Source organism: Gallus gallus, chromosome 8, assembly GCF_016699485.2.
Source record: "Gallus gallus isolate bGalGal1 chromosome 8, bGalGal1.mat.broiler.GRCg7b, whole genome shotgun sequence".
In the NCBI taxonomy this organism is placed as follows: Eukaryota; Metazoa; Chordata; class Aves; order Galliformes; family Phasianidae; genus Gallus; species Gallus gallus.
In genome coordinates, this window is record NC_052539.1 from 12465958 (window position 1) to 12487495 (window position 21538).

A 21538-nucleotide genomic window follows, 5' to 3' on the forward strand; every position below is an offset into this window, starting at 1 on the left:
TCTTTCAGTGTCCAAAAAATTGCCACAACTGAAACAATAAAATAACTACCTGCAATATTGTTAGCTTTGCTGGTTGGCATCAAATTAGACCAAGAGTGAGCCGCACTCTTTGTCCTCTACTTTTAAAAATCAAGGGAAGAGTTATTATAAATAAACTCTTGCCTGCAGGCTTTCTTTTCCTATTTGTTTTGTGTTGTCAGGGAAATCCTTCATTATAAAGATTATTTTGCTTTCAGGAACCTATAAAACATTATAGTTTGCCAAAAGTTTTGCTTTGTAGAAAACAACACATCAGAGCTTAGTAAATTTATTTCTTTTATAAGCAGTGTGCTGAGAGGAAAAAACAGCAAAAATAAATAGAGCCAAAAGTGAAGTGATAGGACGGAGGAAGATAAATCTGCAGAGATATAAAGCTACTGGCTACTAAACCTCCAGCTGCATCTTGCCTGTGTTTGTTTTTGAGGACCTGGTTTCATCCATAGATTTTTTTTCTTCTCCTGTTCTGCCACCTGGGCAGACCCAGGCCACCCCAACACAAACAAATGCTTAGGCACATTTTGAGGTCCTTCAGTGATCCTTGATGGAATTGGTGGTGATTTTGCTCCTCATGAGGATAGTTCAGCAGGAAGAATAGGCCTGTTTGAAGTGTTTGGGCAAGTGGCTTGTGACCAATTTACATGCAGGAGGGAAGGCCTATTTTTGCATGGCTATTCTCAGTCATCTCACTCAAGTCTTTCCTTCTTTCAGTTTTTATTTATTTATGTATTTGTTGCATTGTATTTATTTTGTTTTATCACAGGATGCTCATTTTAGGTCACTAGTTAAGATTTGCTTTCATGTAGCACTCCTTTTAGCTGAGAGCAGCTTTAGAGATTATATTGTCCTGCTTGGGAAAAGAAACGGTACAATGTAACTTAAGCTGCAGCACTTCACCTATCTATCTGTGTATCTCTCTGTAGCAATCAATATTTACAGTTATTCAATGAAGGAGTAATTCATGAATCACCTACTGAAATATACCCATACAGAACATTTGAACAATTCTGGATACAAATAACAATAATAACAATAATAATAAATTAACAAATGACTGCTTTAAGATGAAAATTGGGTTTATTGCTCAAATGTGCATATACTGAGGAGCTGGCCAAAAGCTTTTCCATAAGTCTCTTAGCTGTCATTCTGCCAGATTCAAATTCAGAGTTCAGTATTTGGATGTTGGTTTCAGCAGGCATTGCAGCTTACAAATACATATGAGAAAAAAGGTGCTACCATTTTAAAAATGCTCCAATATCTGTCTTGTGATCCAGGAGGATCATAAAGTGACTACTGCTGCCTGGGAGTAGTGGTCATGGTACTGAGGGGAGTGGGTCAGTCCCAAGTGCTAGGGTTAATGCAAAGATTAGCTTTTTGTAAAACGGCCACCAGTGGGGACACATGCAGGTTCACATCATTTAGACTAGAGTAATTTCACTACTTTCCATAGTGGCTTTTAATGTCATTGAAAGATTTGACCCACGGATATGTACTCTCTGTCCAAGGAAATCCAAGGTCAGAATCTGAGATAAGAATCCAGGCATTTTTGAGGCAAAACCAGCAAATTAACTCTCAGGGTTGGCAACAGTCTGGTAAACAAAAGATGCTAAAACAAAAATCAAGCAAAACAAAGGAAGAAACCTCATCCTCTTCATGCTTATTACTTTTCATGGATAAAAAGGGGTAAATAAGTAACAAGAAAAAACACAGAGGTAGCAATTCTTAAGTAGTTGAGGTTTTTCACTGCTACAGAAAACACTAAGAAATGCTGTTACAGTGTTTGTTACTTTTTGTCTTCACTGATCTTGTGGTGAGATTTCCTAGAAACTTAGGCTGTGTGGGGATTTTCTGTGTATTAAAAATGTCTGCCTTATTTCGTTGTGGTTATATCAACTCCAACTTCTAAGTGAGTAAAGATTTTAATTCTGCCTCCTGCAGCCTGATTAGGATGCTGTTCAGCATCTGTACATGGAAGATTCTCTGTACAATTTTTGCAATATTAAATGCAGCATTTATATTGAAAGCATTCCAATTTGACTCTCCAGAGAAAATGCCACCTTTAAAACTGAAAACAAAAGTGACTGTGGTGTCACAGGCATAAAGTGTGTGTTCTTCTTTGATCTCAAATCAGAGTCTAATTTTTATCGCTCTTGAACTATTCACATTTGGTAGTAGGTTTGCATATATTGATATGTATCCCAAGGCATAGATTAAATAAAATCTTAAAAAGGGGCTGGAGGAAAGTGCATGAACTCCAAGTCTACTGAGTGAGGGTGAAAGCCTGCAAAGTGATCTTGCCTGTGGATTCTTTCCCTCATTTTCCACAAATCTGTACACTGAATACAATATCTCAAGTTGGGAAGATCCACAAGGATCCTTGGTTCCAACTCCTGACTCCATAAAGAACCACACCAAATTTAAACCCTATGTCTGAGTACGCTGCCCAAACACTTCCTGAACTCCAGCAGCTCAGGGCTGTGACCACTGCCCTGGGGAACCTGTTCCATGCCCACCACCCTCTGGAGCAGAACCTTTTTCTAAAACCTAGTTTTCATAGGTCACCACCTGCGAAGAACACTAGAAAGGGCCTGTCTATACGTGTTTGGGGGTTTCTGTTTGTTTGTTTGTTTGTTTGTTTTTTAATCCTCAATATTACTGACTATGTAGGGAACAGAACTGGCTATTAAGAATGGTGAAAAAAAAAAATCAACAAACCTTTGGATTGAACCAGGCTGGCAGTAGAGAATATGAAGTAACTGTTTCATTATTACAGTTCTGTTATTTTCATATGACATAGTATTTCAGCATAAGGACTATTTGGACAGAAGATGTTCCACATACAAGTGATTAGTATATTTTGCTGATTTGCAATTCTACAAAATAGAATAATTGAAATTTGGTTATTATGTATGAATGATGACGATTATTATTATTTTAAACTCTTATCAGGGTTAACAGTAAATTATATAAAAATGAGTCAGTAAAAATTTACTTTTTTTTTTTTTAACAGTCCTTATATGGTGCTGTAGTTTCTACTACTCCAGAACTACCACTCTTCTATACTCCTATAGATTTAGTAGACATCAGTGTATTAATGGCTGGACTGAAGTTTCCAAATCCTTTTGGCATTGCCAGTGCAACTCCTGCTACAAGTTCTTCAATGATTCGAAGAGCTTTTGAAGCTGGATGGGGCTTTGCTGTCACTAAAACGTTCTCCCTGGACAAGGTAAGAATATAATTCAAGTCATATTTAGCACGTAACTTTTTTAACTTTTTTTTCTGTATATTTGAAAAAGTGTAAATCTTTTGGAAGTCTCACAAATTACGCTGTAAGTAAGGAAAAGCAGGGAAACAGTGCATCATGTAAGTCAAATTATCTTGAAGGTTCCACCATTGCATTGTAAAGGTAAAACAATTTCTGTTTGTGATTTGTTTTTAGGGTTCTTTTTTGTTTTGTTTCTTGTTTTTTCTTTTGTTTGTTTGTTTTTGCTATTAAAATATGCACATTCTTCCCTTTTACTCAAAAATGTTTTTAATATTAGTGAGCTAGTAACAGTAATGGTACTTTCATAAACATCGCAGAGAAATTGTTTTCTGTGACGGATCAGAATTCAGAAGGAGTGAATGACAGGTTTGTCAAGCAACTCCTGAAAGGCTGCTTCTTTGCCAAGGACTGCCAAGATAAGCTATTGAAACCAAGTTCCAATTGCAATTTGATAATGAAGGTGTGAGCTTGGGGCTGAGTGGATGAGGAAGACAGAGGCAATGTAAAACCAGCCTATGGAGAGGCAAGTAGTTCTGCTGGAGGTTTGTAGCACAGAGACAAAGCTTCAGTAAGATGTAGTGGAAGAAGAAGGAGCTGGAAAAAAATCTTGAAGACTTCAGCTCAGTGTGGCACCTAAAACAAATTCTCGAACTATTTTATGTTAACTTGAAGTGGGTAAAGGAGTGTTTGATCTACAATTTGAGTTTGCAGTGGATTTTCTATTACAGTATTCAAAATGGCAGTCAGATTCTGAGCAAGAAGTTTAGACATTGAAACAACAGGACCATTTTGAGAAATGTATTGCAAAAGAAAGAAATGAGATTTTGGCTGGGGCATAGACACAGTTTGGCTGATACTGGCAGGAAGAATATCAAAGGTAAAGTCTGAGTAACGGTGTGAATGGTGGTAATGTGTTGTCAGTTAGTGACAAAGGATATCGTGGAGTGAAGAGAGCTTTTGAGATGCATTTGGAACGAAGAAACTTTTATTCTTTGTTCAGAGATGAGATGTAAAAGAGGACTGATGGATGGAGACCAGGAGAGAAAAAGTAGATTTTTTGCTCTGCTACCTCAGCAGGTAGCCTTCCAACATGAGGAAATTATAAGGACAAAGAACTGTGTTACTAAAGCGTACTATAAAAGATGTCAGAGTGGCTTCTTCTCACACTAGAAGCATTCCAAGGAAGTCAGTGCTCCTCTAGATTGCAATGGAGATTCGAGTCTACTTCACAGGATTTCTTATTAAAACACTTTTCAGGACATAAATGTCATTCAAGTATGTTTATAACTGACTTATGTGCATAACATCCTGTCAGCTGTAATTATTCAGTGCCTAAGCTGAAGGTAACTTATAACAAGTCCTGAGATTTATGTATTAACGAGTGTTATTGCTCATATGCTTGCAGTTCTCCCAGACAACACATTGATTGCTGGGTATTTCGAGAGCTAAACAGGTGCTGTCTGGTTACAGATTTGAGTAGTAGTTCAGAAGGAAAGTCGTGCGTTGTAGGAAGCGATGGTGGTAGTCCAGTAAACAGTAGACACTGAATCTTTTCAACATCGGTGATTGAAATATGTTCCCCAGGATGCCATGCTCTGGAAGTATTGTTCCAGTGGAGATCTTTCAAGTGAGATGATGTCTTGAATTGTATGTTGCAGTGTGCAGTAGCACCGTCCCACTCAAGTACTAACAAGTTTTTCCACCGTTGTAGTCTTCCCAGTAGTCTTCCTAATAGTCTTCCTACAGCAATAAAGCCTCAGTAGTTGTAATGATTTGAGATGCTTGGCTGGAAGGTGCTGAAGACATAAAACTGCTTGGTTTATAGCAGCATCATGAAAAATAATGCTACAAAAATAAATATTTCAAATGAGAAGAAATGCACAATGAGATACAGCAGTTATTCTCGGAACAATGAATACTACACAAAGACTGTTCTGTTGACTTAATGCTGAAACAAATAATTGGAATAGAGTTTTGATTAATGTAAGCTGGCATAATTTGCTTTTTTAAAAAACAAACAACCAAAAACTATATAGCTTCTGCTTGCATAGACGCAAATTCTATGCAGTGTTAAGGAGGGAACGGTATGCTCTCATGAGCTACAAAACCTGTGGAAGCAGAGATTTTTGATTTAACTGTCCTTCCAAGCTAGTAAAAGCTAACTGTGTAGAAGAGCCAGAAGCAAAGGTTTCCTGATCTGAAGAAGCATTTCTGGGAGAAAGGGAGCTTGCTTGACAGATTTCGACAGCTGAAGCTTTTCTACTTCAGCCTTGGTTGTATGTGGTACAATCAGGATTCTGTGTTTATCTCTATTGCCTCCTTGTTTAACGTGTCCTGGCTAGGTTTAACTGCTTGTGCAACAGTGGGAGCTTAGCAGCAGTAGAAACACTCCCTCTTCTAGGATTGACTGCTGAATTCACCGCCATGTTCAGTCACTGCTAGGGAAACCAATGACTTCCCTATTGAGTACCGGTGAACTTTGGCACTTTAGCAAAAGTGGCTAATGCGAGGTAAATCTGAATGACATTTAACTAGTGAAAAGCATATACCGCCAAAACACATGCATTAAGTACAGTGTGATGGAATAAAATCAGAGAGAAAGGCAGGATGAAACACAGAAGGAGGGTATCCAAGGAAAGAGATAAAAAGATTTTAAGTTGGAGAGGAGTGATTTTCATAAGGATCATGTCACATGAACTTTTTTCTCACTCATTTCCTAGCACATCAAAGTATTGTAAAACACTAGGCTGGGGTACCTGGAGCCCAAGACACGCTGTACATGCTTGTATTGGCCAACTGTTGGATAGCAACTGAGCAATTGTAGCTGCTGGACCATAATTTACTTCCCAAGTTTCCCCAAACATTATCTGTCTTGACCTCTTCTTGAAAGCATAGCATGTTGCCATAGAGGGAGTGCCATAGAGCACTGTTTCATGCTGTGCTCACTCCCTTTTCAAAAACCCCCACACTTTGCTGCGTAATTGCTTTCATGACAACCTGTTTGCAGGGTAAGGATTTCACCTCTGAGGGATTCAACAAATGTTTGTTCCTGAGTACTGTTATGCTATTGTTGAAATACTCAAACAGACAAACAAACAAAAAAGCTGACGAGAAACATAAAATGTCTTCAGTGTACATATATATGTCTTTAAATGAATAGCTTTGCAGTATATATATACTTAAATGTATATGGTGGGGGTATATATAGCATAAGAAATATTTTATACGATGTTATGATATTATGGTGTAATATAAATATTAATTACACGGTACTATACCTGTATATGTCTATATGTTTTACAGGAGGAGGGGGTCATGATTCATGATTTGCCAAACAGTATTTATGAAAACAATTATATATGCATATCTGCATTAATATAAAGTAGATTTGATTTCCTTCAGAAATCAGAATAGCTGCTTATTAACATGGACTATCACTAGGCGAGAAAAATGGTAGCAGAATAAAAATGCCCCCTTACACCCACCTTCTTCTACACTCATGTCTTCACTCTTTTAGTGTAGAATCAATCTCATTGCTCTACTGGTTCAAACAGAGCTTCTGTCTTATTCAGATAACTCTGTGCAGCTAACTATTATTTGTAAATTCTGTCGGTGAGCTACTGAAGAAGAATGGGGGAGCTGCATATCGTATAGCCCACAAAGAAATAAGTATCAATCATTACCTCTTTTAGAACTTAGAAGAACAGAAAACTACCTACAGAATGAGAAATATTGTGTTAATTAAACAAGTAACAACAAGTGGGAGGTTTTTTAGTAGAATTACTGTACTGAGCTGGTTTATTTACTTAGAATTTATTATTGAATACTGTTTAGGACATAAAATTTGCATTAAAACCTTTAATCAGAAAGTTTGTACAAACACAGTATCAAAACAAGCCAGGGGTGGTTATATGAACTGTGCATGTCTTTTCTCTAGACATTTCCACTATCACTCTGAATTTCTATAAGAAATTGGGGTTTTATCAACTCCAGCTCTGTTGTTCTCTGACTGCATTGTATGGGATGCTTAGAAACAGGAAAATGCAACTGGGATAACAGCAATATTTGCTTTGATTTTTAGATGCTTCCTTCACTTGTAAAATTTAATTCTGATTAATCAGATACATCTGTCTTTGTTCTGCTGTGACATGCATTGATTTGTGATGCTGTCGCTTTCAATAATGTGGAAGCAGTTGCCTTTATTATGAGAACAGGCAGAAATCAACATGCAGACTAACTTCATTTCTAATCTTTAATGTATTTTCATTGTATATGAAGCAAATTGCATGGGTGATCTTAAAAACAAAGCTACAATTAAAACTAGATTATATTTGAATGAACCCATAGCAGAGAAAATTTTCTAGTCATAATATATGTTTATGCCAATCACTGAAGCAGAATTTGCAATATATTTTCAGAACAATTTCTAAATGAAAACCATTGCTGGTAGAGAATTCATTAATTTACACAGGATATATAGCATATCTATATGCTGTTATTTCAGTATGCAGATTCTGCCATCAACCAGTTATCTCTGTATATTTGCACTATCTGCACCTCACTTTATAATTGAAAGTGGTAAAAAAACATAATACAATGATGTATTGTTTTCCATAGCATTAGTAGTTCACAGAACTGAATCTGTATTTTAAAAATGTATATTTTTGTATGATATTACAGCATAGTAATTTAGATTAAACTAGTTATAATTTATGGTGGCAAGTCAAAAAGCTGTTTAAGATGCATTAAAATGCAGAACCATGACATTTGAAATTCTGATTTTCTTAATATGACAAAGGTTATTCTATGGAGTTTTTCTATAATATGAAATATTAATATTTCACAGTACAGTTTTGATGAAGTACAATTTGCCTAGCTTGCATATGATAAAGAAATTAAATGCTTACCAAGGGAGTTCAGTGAGAATTAGAGCCTTGCCTGAACATCTGCTTGAAATGTTATTATCCTGTCCTACTGACAGCATCGCTCCCTCATTGTTTTTTGAGATTGACAGCTGAATATTGTAGTGATTTCTGCAGCAAATATGTTTAGGTGAACTTTGTTTCATTTTTTAGGAATTTAGAACATGCTTTTGATTTCCAACCTATTTTTTTTTTATATACTCTTGACATTTGTAGGTGCCAGATTGAGGTCTAGTATGCTGTAGCAAAGATAGACCATTGACTTGCAACGAAATGCCAGTTGATATCTCAGTAAACAGAAATATTACTATTCTTTATTGTGTGGTCTGTATGAAAGCTGTATGGGCTTTCTTTGGGGAGACAAATGATCAGATTGTTAATGTCAAATATAAAAAGGACTATTTGCCTTTCTACTAAATAACATCAGACAACTTTTATTAACTACATTATTTGAAAAGAAAAATGGGCGTTTTACAGGATTCCTTTGCATACAAACTCTGTAGGTTGAATTATTTATTGTTTTTGTCAATTTTTAGATGATTATGAATGGTCTAAATATTCTTATGCATTCTTTATGTACATTATTTTGTTCTGAATTTCTGAAGGAATGTTAACAAGAAGTATGGTCTTTATTGTTTTCAAATTTTTACATTTTTCTAGATCCCTTCATGAAACTAGCAAAATTTAACATAGGAGGTAAAAGGTCATAGAAATGAAATTGGGTGTATTTATTTTCCAGATGCTCTAACACCAACATTATTATTTTACTTGAATACTTTTATACAGAAAATGTGTTACTTTGCTGCAAAAAGAAACAAACCATGCTATAAATCCAAGAAGGTGACAGGAATTTATAATAGACTGGTTTATAAATGTGAAGGGTTTTATTAGTCACCAAAAAACAGACAAACAGACAAAAAAAACCCTTTGGACAAGTGTCTAACCATACTCTTCCTGTAGCACTAAATATGGCAGAGATACATTTCTTCTGCAGTGAGCACCATAGTTTGCTCTTCTGTGGAGAACTCTGTTAGCCCAGGGTGTGGAGCACAATGTGACAACTCATCACCAGATTGCAAGGATGGATCTGTCACACAGGGGTGTGAGCGGTTTGTCAGTAGATTGACATTCATGCTAAAGAAGAGATTTCTACAGACAGTGGATCAACAAGCCCCTTTCCGTATTTCCCTTCTCCTTCCATTCATGCTCAAGGCACAGAGCGAGCTTGGCTGTAGCATTTGTCTTCTGCATCTTGAGCTCATTTCATAAGTTTCACAGAGCCTTCACCAGCAATGACATACCTTCCTGAAGGCTGTAATGCAAAGCTGTCCATTGAAGGAAAAATTAGTTGTATATCTTAAAGCTGGTTCTTGGTAGGCTACAAAATCCTCATTAATTTTTATGGTGAAGAAGATGCTTTGCTCTTTGTTACCCTTACTTTATTTACTTCCTTCTTAAAATGTTTTCAGATATTCAGTGAAAGAGAAAGAGAAACAAAGAATGCAGACATGCATGCTTTTTTCAAAACTGCTAAGAATCTGCAGCTCCTGATAGCTGTATCTGAAGTACTCAATGTTTTTGAATATCACTTTCTGAATAAACAAGATTCTCTTAACATACTTGTGTCAAATATCATCCAGACAAAATATTCTTCAGCTACTTCTAATGCCCCTGTAAGATTATTGTTAATCTTGGCACTACTTCATGTAATTTTGTGTTAGAAAGACAGTTTCAGTGTAAGGCAGAAATTGCCAAATGTAATTCTGAAATTTAGAATTTTTATATTTAAGATTTATAGCAGACTATTTTTAGTATTTTGTTTTATTGAAAACAACGTAAAACAAATTGTGGGACTCCACCTTTGCTCACTAATTCTACAGGCTGCAGATGTGTTGAGGAAGGCATACTTCTGGCATCATGCCTTCTCCCCCAGGCACCAGCTATAGTTGTTTTTTGGTCTGCTGTGCACATGGTAAATGGCAGCCTGGCTGTCGGGTGAGAACTTTTCCTTATTTGCATCAGGAAAAAGAGGGTTGAAGCATCCCATTCAGCCTTTGAGCTTCTGCAGAAATAAGGTCCCAGACCAACTCTCTGTGAGCAATCTTAACTTTAAACATGTATGTTTAGGTACATAGCCTGTGTTAATTATATTAGTTTGCAGTCATAGGCTGAAATGATGGAACTGTCTCTAAGATAGCATATATTTTCCACACATGGATTTACAGGGTTTTAGCTTAATCATTTTTCAAGTGATTTTTGTTTATACAGAGTACCTCTTAGGGGTGTGGGCAGCATGCATCATCTAAAAGCTCACTTTAGCTCAGATCATGATTTCCCAATTGGTAAATGAAACCGATAGGACTGTTTAATGCTTGATTTGCCCACACAGGAAGTTAAGAAAGCAAAGAACAGATTTTTGAATCTCGCAGTAATATAATTGCATTCAGTCCTGATGATGTTTTTGTAAAAGCAGAAAGAGATGTCTTATGTTTAAAAAACATGAGAGGTTCTTTCATTAAAATACATATTATCAATGAATATATGTATGTCACTGTATGCTAAATAATGCTTCTTATCATTAGTTGAGGTGTTGTCGTTGTCTAAATATAGTCAACTGTAGTTTTACAGGACTCCATCCTTCAGGAGGAAAGTGTAGGATTTTTTGTGAATGTCTGTAGCAGTTAATTGCAGCAGGAGACAAGTGTCTCCATCCCATGAACTCTGGAATTATTACTCTATAAGTTGTCACAGATAATTGCAAAATCCAATTTTTGGTCTATAGAAAAGGGAACACAAATCTTTAATACTCTTTTAATATATATATAATAATATAATTTAATGGTACATTTTAACATCATGTAATGTAAAAGCATACAACTTCAGATTTGTGTGAAGGATTTCATACTACTTAAAATATTTTTATTGAATTACACTAATGTCACAATTATTGTTGAATCTTGACTTTTTATTTTTAAAGCTAATCTGCTCTTATCTGACTTTACTGGCGCAACTTGGATTATGAGACAGTGAATTACAATGTTAGCTATAGCTTTCAAAAGCAGCTCTGAATATGTTTTCATTGTTCTCTTCCATATGTGTAAACCCACAGTGAGTTTCCTCTTGCCCAACTTCTTTGATAATTCAGTGGAATGTAAGAGTTTCCAAACAAAATTACTAAAACACATTAGAAACGAAAATGACATGAAGTAATGTTGTAGCGGAGTGTTTTTTCATTAGCAGCTGACCTGCTGTTGCTATTAAGAAAAAAAAAAAAGTGTCTTGGCTAGAAGTCAATTCGATAAATGAACTAGCTATATATTGATTTTCTCCCATTTTCCTTGTTATGTAATATGATTTCCCTTCTTTTGCAAAGGTTGCTGTTGTACAGGATGGTGCTGGGATCGTGGTCGTGGGAGCGTATTGGAATGTGTGGAGTAAGGAAGGCTGTCACAGCAGTCAATAAGATCTGAGAGGTGTTGACTAATTGCCTGCTAATTACACAGTAAATTGTCTAATTAAGCTGATGGTTAATTAGGGTACACTCGCACAGCAGTCTTGTGGAATTTTTGTCTGATGTCTGGGAAGCAGCTTGTGTAATTGGCAAACTGGTAAGGACTGGCAGGGAACAGGACTGGGTAGCATGCTGCCAGCAGATGACAGAATAAGGATGCGTTTACACAAAGGTTGTCATGTGAGCACCGAGGGGTTTGTTAGCCTTCTCCAGCTACATGGAAGCAGGCTTGATGAGAAATTTATCTGAAAGCTACTGGAAGCTGTAAATAAAATACAATTTAAGCGTGTAATAATCTAAAAGCAGTAGCATGTATTCTTCTCAGGTGTTAGTCAGAATTTGGATGCTAGGTGGTTTCCTTTAAAATTTTGGCTAATAAACAAAGAATGCCAAAATGACTGTGTAAAGAATGTCTCCAAGCAGTACAGTTTGACCAGGGCAGTAATTGCTGTATTGTGATTTCTTTGGTGGAGTCCCGAGCATACTCCATTTTTATGCTGATGTTGAAAAAGGATGACTGTTAATAAGGATATTTGCCAGCCATTATAACCATCATCTATGATATTCTGAATCCTCATTAGTCATTATATCCATCCCTAGATGTGACAGAGTATGAACAGGTCATAATGGTGTTCCAAATGAAATATGTTTGAGTTATGCTTAACTATAATACAATTAATGAAAGTATCTGGATTCCAGGCTCTGACCCAAAGACCATGGAAAGAGCTGAGGGTATTAAACAGTGAGAGTCTAGACAGTGAAGAAGTGTAGACACCAATTCAGCAAAAGTGTCAATTCGCTGTGATTTAAATTTAATTCAGTCAAGTACCTTCATACATGTATTTCTATAAAGTTAATTATCAGAATCAGAAGCATAATGCAGCATAGGATTGGGTCTTTACATAATGCAGAGATTTAATTAATGCTACGTATCAGCAAATCTAAGGAAAATAATTATTCTTTTCTGTATCCTAAACAATCTCAGAAAGTATGGGTATATATGTATTTATATATGTATAATGTTTTGATGTTAATTGAGCAAAGGAAAGCATGATATCCACTTTCAGTCTTGGAAATCATATATTGTTTCATAGGTGCCCATCGTTTTACATTTTAGCAAGTGCAATATTTGATTTAGGCACAATGTCATTGTCTTAATGGAATTAAAAAAAAAAAAAAAAAAAAAGTGAATTCCAGACCTGGATTGCTGGTTAAACACATATCTTCTTCCTCACAAATATTTAAAAAATAAAATAAAATAGCGAGGGTGTAAATTATGCTTTCTTTGAATTAACAAAGCCTTTTTTATACCATGTTCTTCCTGCTTCACCTGCACAGTTTCCCATGCCTTTGTGTAGCTCCCTCTATGTTGTGAGGCTTTGCTTATGATTTTTTTCCTTCAAAAATAATGGATCAAAATCATGAGCAATTGAGAGGATTTCCACTATGGCAGCCATAAGACATGAGACCAAGCACTGAGGCCTATCTAAGGGGCCTTCGCCCTCATAAAACCTGTGCAATTTATTGATTCAAGTCAAAAGTATCCAAGGAAGCTACATGCACCTAATTTTCTTTCAAATAAAACATTTTTTAGATTTGTACTTGATGTTTACATGCATGCATTTCCATATCCATCTGCACATGTGCAGAAGCAGACCTCCTCAATTTATTTTTTTGTACTATTTTTTAAGATTTGTTCCTTAAAAGTATTAGAGAAACTATTCTTTTTGTCTCTGACAGCACATTCAGAACAAAGCTCACTTCACCAGTCAGCTGCAGGAGCTGAAAGCACAAAGTGCAACTATCACACTTGCTTTCGTTGTCTGTCATGAGACAGAAAACGGATATGTTGCTAATGCATCTTATTCTCTGAAGACAGAAAAAGGAGTTCAGAGAATAATTGTTACCTTTCTGCATCCTTTCGAAGGAATTTCTGGCACATACTACTGTGATCTCTGATGTAATAAATTGCACAAACATAGAGAAGGATACATGAGGTAATTCACATTATGGAGTAAATGTATATATGTGAAGCTCCACTGCAATACTAAGATCTTAAAAAAAAAAAAAAAAGACAATAATGCTATTCTTAAATAGCAATTCACAACGTTCAGATAAATTATGTTTCAAAAATTATTTATGTTTTCATATGCAGTTGTAGCTGCAACTTGTTATATGTGTATTACTGTGTGCTTGATCAAAAATGGAAACGTTTCCCAAGTACATGCAAGCAGTATTTTCCCAGCCATGTTCTTTCCTGAAGCATCTTTGTTGTCCATTGGCAAAGCCCGGTGCTTAAGCAGTGGGGTTGGAGGAGTCCATAGCAAGTGTGCTGTTGGTGTTGCATGCTGGTGCTTTGCTCACTGGGCCCTCTCCACACATGGCTCAGGAGGTTTCTGATCACTATCCTTTTATTTAATGTGTGTAACAAGCCATAGAGAAGGTTTAGCAAAGTGTCATTGATTGAAGTGTTTTCAATATGTCGAAACTCAGCCTTATAGTTCTCAGCTGATTTGGCTTGAGCAGTTGATTGCATTATTCAGTGTTTGTGTGAGACTGGGGCATGGCTGAGAGCATGCTGAGCAAAAGTCAGTCCTGCCAAGATAGGAGTAATGCTAAGATTGTTAGAGGAAATATCCAGAGGCTACAGCAAGAGAATTATCAGTCCTTCTGGCTGAGCATTGTAGTTCTGTTGCAGGCCATTGCTGCAGCAGCAGATAAGAGCCAGAAGAGTGAACCCCTTTTATTTTCTGAATGCAGACCTTGCTAAAAGTATCCGTGTTTTGCATTTCAAGATTAAACTACTGTCAGTGCTTGCTATGTGGAACTACTCTTTATATCTATCCAAATATTGTGGGTAGTAACAAACTTCATGCCTTGATGCTATGAGGTACCTCACTGGGGAATTTAAATGCTCCCTGCCCATACTGGTGTTCCATTTATGCTGGGCCAGAAGGGGAGGAGATGCTGGCAGTTCCTCTGAGCAACGTTAATGCATATACTCAGTGGTTTTGCACCAGGGTGATCTGTAGCAGCCAGGCTGTTAACTCCAGCGCAGACTTGGGGAACTTTATTTCCTCCTTAGCTTTGCAAAATTAAGAAAAGGATGAATGTTGAGTCCCCAGGTGCTCTGTTTATGTTGCTGCCAGGGGCATTGTTCTCAGGTCAGTTGCTTGCTGCTGGTTGTGTAAGAGGTAACTCTTAAGGCCTGACAGGGGTACCTGGAATGGGTGGTTGCACATGAGGGTGATACAGATCTCAGGCACACAAATAAACAAAATCATATTTTCCTGTCGTCTGCTGTATTTAACTCAGATGAATTTCTCTGCTTACTTATGGATTTCTTTCTTTGACATCCAGAGAAATTCTGTGCCTTCAGGGACAGCAAAATATTGGAGTCCATCTCTGAAGTTCTGGAGTACACATTTTTGAGTGTCACATTTTTGTAATGGTTATGCTGTTGTCATTTCTTATTCTAGGCAAAAATCTGCATCTATCTTGGACTAAAATTGAACGAATTTATCAGCCAGAAAATTCATAAGGGTTATATTGACAATTTTTTTCTAGAAACAGAAATTTTAACCTGGAAATAACAACTTAGTTTTTACAACAAAACCATATGTATCCAAATACATAGTCTTCTTTACTTGAGCACCTTTACCTCATAATATCTTTCATATTCTCTTTTTCATTATAGCCCTCTGATTGGAGAACATTGTAAAAGTATTTAAGGAGAGAATGAGAACATATGTGAGGATAAAGCATTAAAACTATAAACCAAAGACTATGGTCTTGTGACTTCTTGTGTACCTCTTAACCAATAAAAATAATGCTTTGCTACTACAACCAAAATTGATCTTACTGTATGTTTGGAGCTGCCTACATAGAGATACATAAGCACTGTCTTGTGTAAATTTCATTGTTTTTTATTTTTTTTTATCCTCTTACACTCTTTCTTTAACAAAATTTAAGAAAAAAATAGTGCCAGAAACTGAGCTTTTATCACAGGCAGCAGACCATCCGTACTTGATTTTTTGCAGGATGCGTTGGACTGCTTCCCACTTGTGATGTTGATGTTGGAACACGGCATCAACCACATTCCTGCTTTGCTGTCTCTGCACAAGAGCTTACAATTCCGGTATTTAAAATCATGACACTGGTGACAGTTCCAAAACAATATGATTTAATAGCATGATTGAAGCTGTAGCATTTGTATTCAGAATGTATGTTTACTCTGGGGCATCTGGACATAGCTAAACTCTCATGGACAGAAGAATTAAATGCAAGGAAGTAAAACATTTTTTTTTTTTTTGAAGTGATGGAAATGAGAGTTTTTGGTTTTAAGAGATCTTATATAAACATAACTGAGAGGAGGGAGGGCAAACCAGCATTCCTAGCCAATTCATGCCTGCACGCATGTATTTCTTCTGGCTGGAGCTTTCCCCTTTGGTGCCATTAGCATTTTCATTTCAAAAAAAGCGACGGTCTGCAGTGAAAGCAGTAAAAATGTTCAACCTGTGGTTTAAATTATTGATTTTTTTGAATATTGAAGCTGTATTTCAAATGGGTTTTGTTAGAGTTACTTCTGGGTAGAGGGTTCCAGAGGTAATTTGATATCTAAAAACCGGTGTATTTCTAAGCCATTTCAGTCTTTTGAGTTCCATCAGCTGATCAGCTGATTGGGTAAAACATCTTATTGTCTTCTGAATTGCAGGCAATAGAAAAACTGCAGCTCAAGGTTAGCACGCAGACCAGCATGCAATTCTCTTGGTGATTTATTATGTGTACTCAGTGTCCAATCAACTGACAAAAATAGCTCATTTATTTTTAATGCAGTAACTTCACTTAAAAAAGAAAACATCTTTTGAAATGCTAGCATTCACAATTTAGATGGGGGGGAATCTGTTGTCTGTATAGCTAGGTAATGATGCATAATTAAAATTAGGTGAGTTCACGGTATGGAATACAGTACATGTAAATAAAAAGATTATGCACGTATTTTCACAAACCAAATGCAGTGTGTTACTACAGAACAAGATGGCTTCTGTGTGAAAGAAGTCTGTTTTAAAGAACATCAATACAAGCAGCACTCATATACGAACGCTGTGATGAAGGAAGAGCGAAGTGAAAGAATGTTTCATTGGAGTACAAGTCACGCAAACTAAAAATTATGAAAAATATTTTTTAAATATGTAGATATAGTGCATGTATGTTTAAATAAAATTCAAATATACGAAGACACGTCATGAAAAGTTGTGTGACATTAAGAGCTTATATAATGCCCAATTGGCTTACCACCCACAGTAACTCCAGTTTCTGTGGCAGTAGTTCAAGAGTTTTCCAAAACATTTGTTGACATTCTTGTGGTAGTGTACTTGAGTATTTTGCAATGCAGTTTATGAAATACTGTTTAAATACTACAAGAAATAAAGCTTCTGCTGTATCACTGCGTGCAAAGAAGCCTGTGCTGGCCTGCTCTGTACTGGCTTCATAAGCCAATACGTCACCTAGGGGAAGGTTGTCTAAGATAAGTGAAGATGTAAAAATAAATTTCCTAGTGCCTTCAAAAGCAGAAGCATGCAGTCCATGCCTGCCTATATACTTTGTTGTTTTGCTTAAGATAAGTGATCACTGGCTGTACTGTGTATTTTAATCCAGGTACGTCGTGGGGATACAAATTTGGTCCAAGAAGCAAATATCTTTTTTTTTTTTTTTTTTTGTAGTGAGGAATTATAAAACTCTGTAATATGGAACTCATGTTGGTCCTTATGCAAAATTTGTTTCATTGGAAAGGCGGAGTGAGAATGCTTGTCTGATCTGGTATGTGTCAGTAGCAAGTATATCCTGTTCCTCAGTGAGGTTTTGTAGTGAGCTGTGCTTTAAACCCCTTATCTCTGTGATAGGAAAAAAAGGATTTGAAGATATTCCATATGTCACTTATTTGTCACGAATACAATTATTGGTAATCAAGACAGGCCCTCAAATTTGTTTGTGTAAATTTAGAATCAGAAGGTTTTTAGATCGATGTCCCAGTTTTAAATCAAGATTCTAATGGAATAAATAGAGAGCCTGCAGGTTAGTCCATCCCCTGTAACCCTGGTAACTCAGGGCAGATTCACTCCTTGTATTTAGAATGGAGCATGCACAAGCCTCTTGCAGGCTGTCTCAGCAGCAATATCACCAGTAGCACTGAAGGTGGGAATAGGGCTATCATCACCTTCTGACACCTCTGTGGCCGTACTAGTGGGAACATTTACCATAAATTCCCCAAATGAAACCTAACTCAACTGTAGTTTATAACAGCCACCTTCCTATTGATTTCATGGGGAATGGACTTGTATCTAGCTTATCTATGTATGCCTGCTGGTTCCTCAGATGAGCGTATTTACTTAATGGACAGACCAGAGGAATGACTCTTCAGAGTGCTGGTGTTTTGGGCATATAGCATATTTTTGGGTATATTGGGAATACAGCCCACCCGGGTCCTGCAGTCCCAAAGCCCCTCCAGGACTATGTACCTGGTGCCATGAGTTCACTTTCAGCTTTCTGACCGGAGCTATTCTGCATCCTCACAAATTGTAACATGCTATCAGAGTTTGTTCCATCATTCAGGGGGTCAGGAAAAGCCTGTTAGTCATTTGAAAAAAATGTAATTGACTCAGAGTGATAGTTCAATTCAGAGCAAATGAGTTGAGAATTCTGGCAAATTGCTTAGTAAAGGAATTTCAAACAAACAAACAAACAACTTGTTTCATTTATCTAGTTAAAAACTATTCTGATACTCTTTCAACCACATTTATGTCTATGAAAACAAATTCTAACTAGACTAGTACATAAGACTAGTTTACGTAGTCTTATGTATCCCCTCCATTTTCATTGTCAACACATAGAGGACTAAGAATACTAGTTTTATTTCATGAATTTCAAAGTAGATGAGCTTTCTAGCAAAAATCACAATCTATTTTAAAGATCCTATCTAAAATCTAGTTCTGAATTAATTTTTCTTTGAATTTCATACAAGGTATTGAAGTGCTGGTTAATACTGTCACAATTTCTTTTTTCCAACAATTATGTTAAGTGTCCAAATCCACATCTAATCTGGCTCTGAGAGCAGAAAATGGCTCAGTCTTGCAATCCCTTCTCAGGCAAAAGATCTGTTGGCTTCAACAGAACTTATGCACAGGAAAAGATGAAAGAACAATGTTATTAAAAAAAAGTTTAAATTTAAGGGGCTTGTGTTACCAAAGTAGAAGCTCTATGGATAGATTTTCTTTGGAATGTAAAATAAATTATTCCCCTAGATACAGAAAGCCTTCCACCACCCCTGTGTACTTATATAACTTGAAATTGTTTAGTGCCACCTGAGGAGCGGATACTTTGAAAATTATAATAGTTATTTAAATAATGTTCCGAACAGAATTTATATAAAATTGTCTTGAATTTCTAACCCCTAAATATAACCAGATACGAGTCAATGCTTATAGTATTTAAGTGTTGTTAGTCCTGGAAAAAGAAAATACTGCATGTATGTTCAAGACATACCTTGATATTTGTAATTCATCCTCAGCAGATAATTTAAATACATGTTTCAAGGGAATAATGTGAATCTTCTCTTAATTACTTAATCCAGGAATAAAAATATTTTGGATTATGCATAAATTTCAATATAACTTTAATGTTCTCTAACTCCCCAATGTTGATTCTTTGTGCAAGAATTTTAACTCCTCTTTAAATAGGATTGTACATTAAAAAATTTTTCTTCTTGTTTAGTGAAGAAATCATATTTTTCTACCCTGAAAGGGAATCATTTTTATCCCCTCCTCCTAGGAGAATATAATAGTCTTGATTTACTTAAAGCAATCTGGAGGAAAATATTTTAGTGCTGGTTCACAATTTACTAATGGAGCTTTACAAAACAGCCTCTAGGAATAGCTATGAATACATTGATTATATGGTTTCCCTATGAGAAAAAAGTAATTAAAATTTTACCATAGATTGGATCAGGACATGTTAATATTTTATTAGGTAATAAGGGAGCTTGATACCAGGGTCCAGAATTGTTGACAGGAGCTTTGTTAATCCTTGTAGTATATTCTCTTATATAGATAGTCGCCTCCATTTTCTCATTGTTTGCTGTTTCTTTCAGTAATTTTGTTAGAATTATGAGGTTACCTGAAATTTTCTGTGTCTCTCTCTTTTTTTTTTTTTTTTTTTTAATTATTGTGACAGATCTCATTGTGTAGCATTAGATGTCTTCTTTCTTAGATTTTTCCGACTGCCTATTCCTTCCCATTTCATGGGACCATTCAAGAGTATTTGTCTAGAATTCCTAAAGTTAAGTATCATAAACTGAACTATCATATTTTAATTAATATGCATTAAATTTCAAAATTTGTGCACAGGTCCTTGGAAACTTCATACGTTTCATGGAAGGATGCAGATCAAAAGCTGAAGTCTATGCAGATATCTGTGTTCCTATTTTACTCTATTCATTTCCCCTCGAATCATTAGTATTTCAGTGCTTTGCTTGCAATTGAATAATAGAATCCAGTTGATCACTTTTAAGGATTTTCTCTGGGTTATTTTCTAGAAATACCTCATCAATATTTTAAAGAACAGTAAGTTACAGAGTTTTAAGTTTTTCAGTAAAGCTTGTCAGATACTTCATCCAAGCTACACAAATAATAGTCTGTTGGCAGCAAAGGCATAACTTGCAGGAGAGTAAACTGAATTTTTTACATAGTTTCAAGTTAAGCTATCCCAGTATTTCAGGGATTATCTGTGCTGCTATGTTATAGCATTTTGTTTCATTGTAGGTAGTCTCAAGAATCTCTCTTTGTTGAAAATGCATTTGCAAAGGCTTATACTTTCTTCTACTTTTGCCATCTCGATGACATTGATATTAATGAGAATGGTTCACAAGCAATTGAGTTAGATAAAATTTTAACTTTGGTTATTTGGCGGCAGCTGCAAAAGAAGACATTTCCTGGATTTTTTTTTAAGCTCTGGGGGCATTATTAAATAATGATTATGGTAACAAAAGAATGTCATCTTGCAAGTCTAAAAGAATCAGAGAAGTTTTCTGAGGAAAAGGAATCATAAGCTAATGGTGACCTCTAGCTAAACAAGGAGTGGTAGAGACTGTGGTCTCTAGAAGAGACCTCGGACAGATAGCAAGTGGTGATAACACTTTACATCAGCAAAACTCAACTTTTGTGTTCATATTTCTCTGATCGACTTGGACAAAGTGAGCAAATAGGAACAGTTATAGCTGTGTGACCACCTCACATCAACATTTTAGCATGTTCCTAGTCAGCAAATGCCAGCATGGGTGCAAAAATAGTAGCTCTGCCTTAAGCTAACTTAGCCTGCTCTCCTGAGCTCCATGCATTTGACTATGAAGGCAGCTAACAATTGTTTCTATAGCACTTGAGCTCTTTTCTCATTAATTCTAAATGAGATCTATGCTGCAATGCAGAACTGGATATGCAACATTGATTTGGTATAGTAAATTTTCTAATTCAAAAATATTTGGTGATCTAGCCTTCAGATTTCCCAGGCTGATTTTGAATGGGATTTTTGAGTTGCTTATGAGTAGGCTCAATGCATAGAGTCTGAAACAATGATTTCTCAAATATCTCATAGTACCATCCTTATAGTGCCATAAATAATTGCAGGGATATTCCTGACAGTGTGGTTACTTCAAATAGTTCCAAGGGTGATACTTCTTTTTGCTTTCTTGAGTTTTGTTCTTCAATTACAAAAGCAGCACTGACTTCTTGGTAGTGGCTGTATTTCATGAAG

At 36.1% G+C, this 21538-nt stretch overlaps 1 protein-coding gene across 5 annotated transcripts in view; it reads left to right on the forward strand.

Moving 5' to 3' along the window:
• DPYD (dihydropyrimidine dehydrogenase) overlaps positions 1-21538 on the forward strand; it is a 316870-nt gene that overhangs the window by 156478 nt on the left and 138854 nt on the right. For all 5 annotated transcript variants that reach the window (XR_003076346.3, XM_025152950.3, XM_025152951.3 and 2 more), the window contains one exon: positions 3047-3262. Coding sequence is in view for 4 of the 5 variants with exons in the window: in XM_025152950.3 (XP_025008718.1) it covers positions 3047-3262 (216 nt within the window). In the remaining variant the exon portion in view is untranslated. The remainder of the gene's footprint in view (positions 1-3046; positions 3263-21538) is intronic.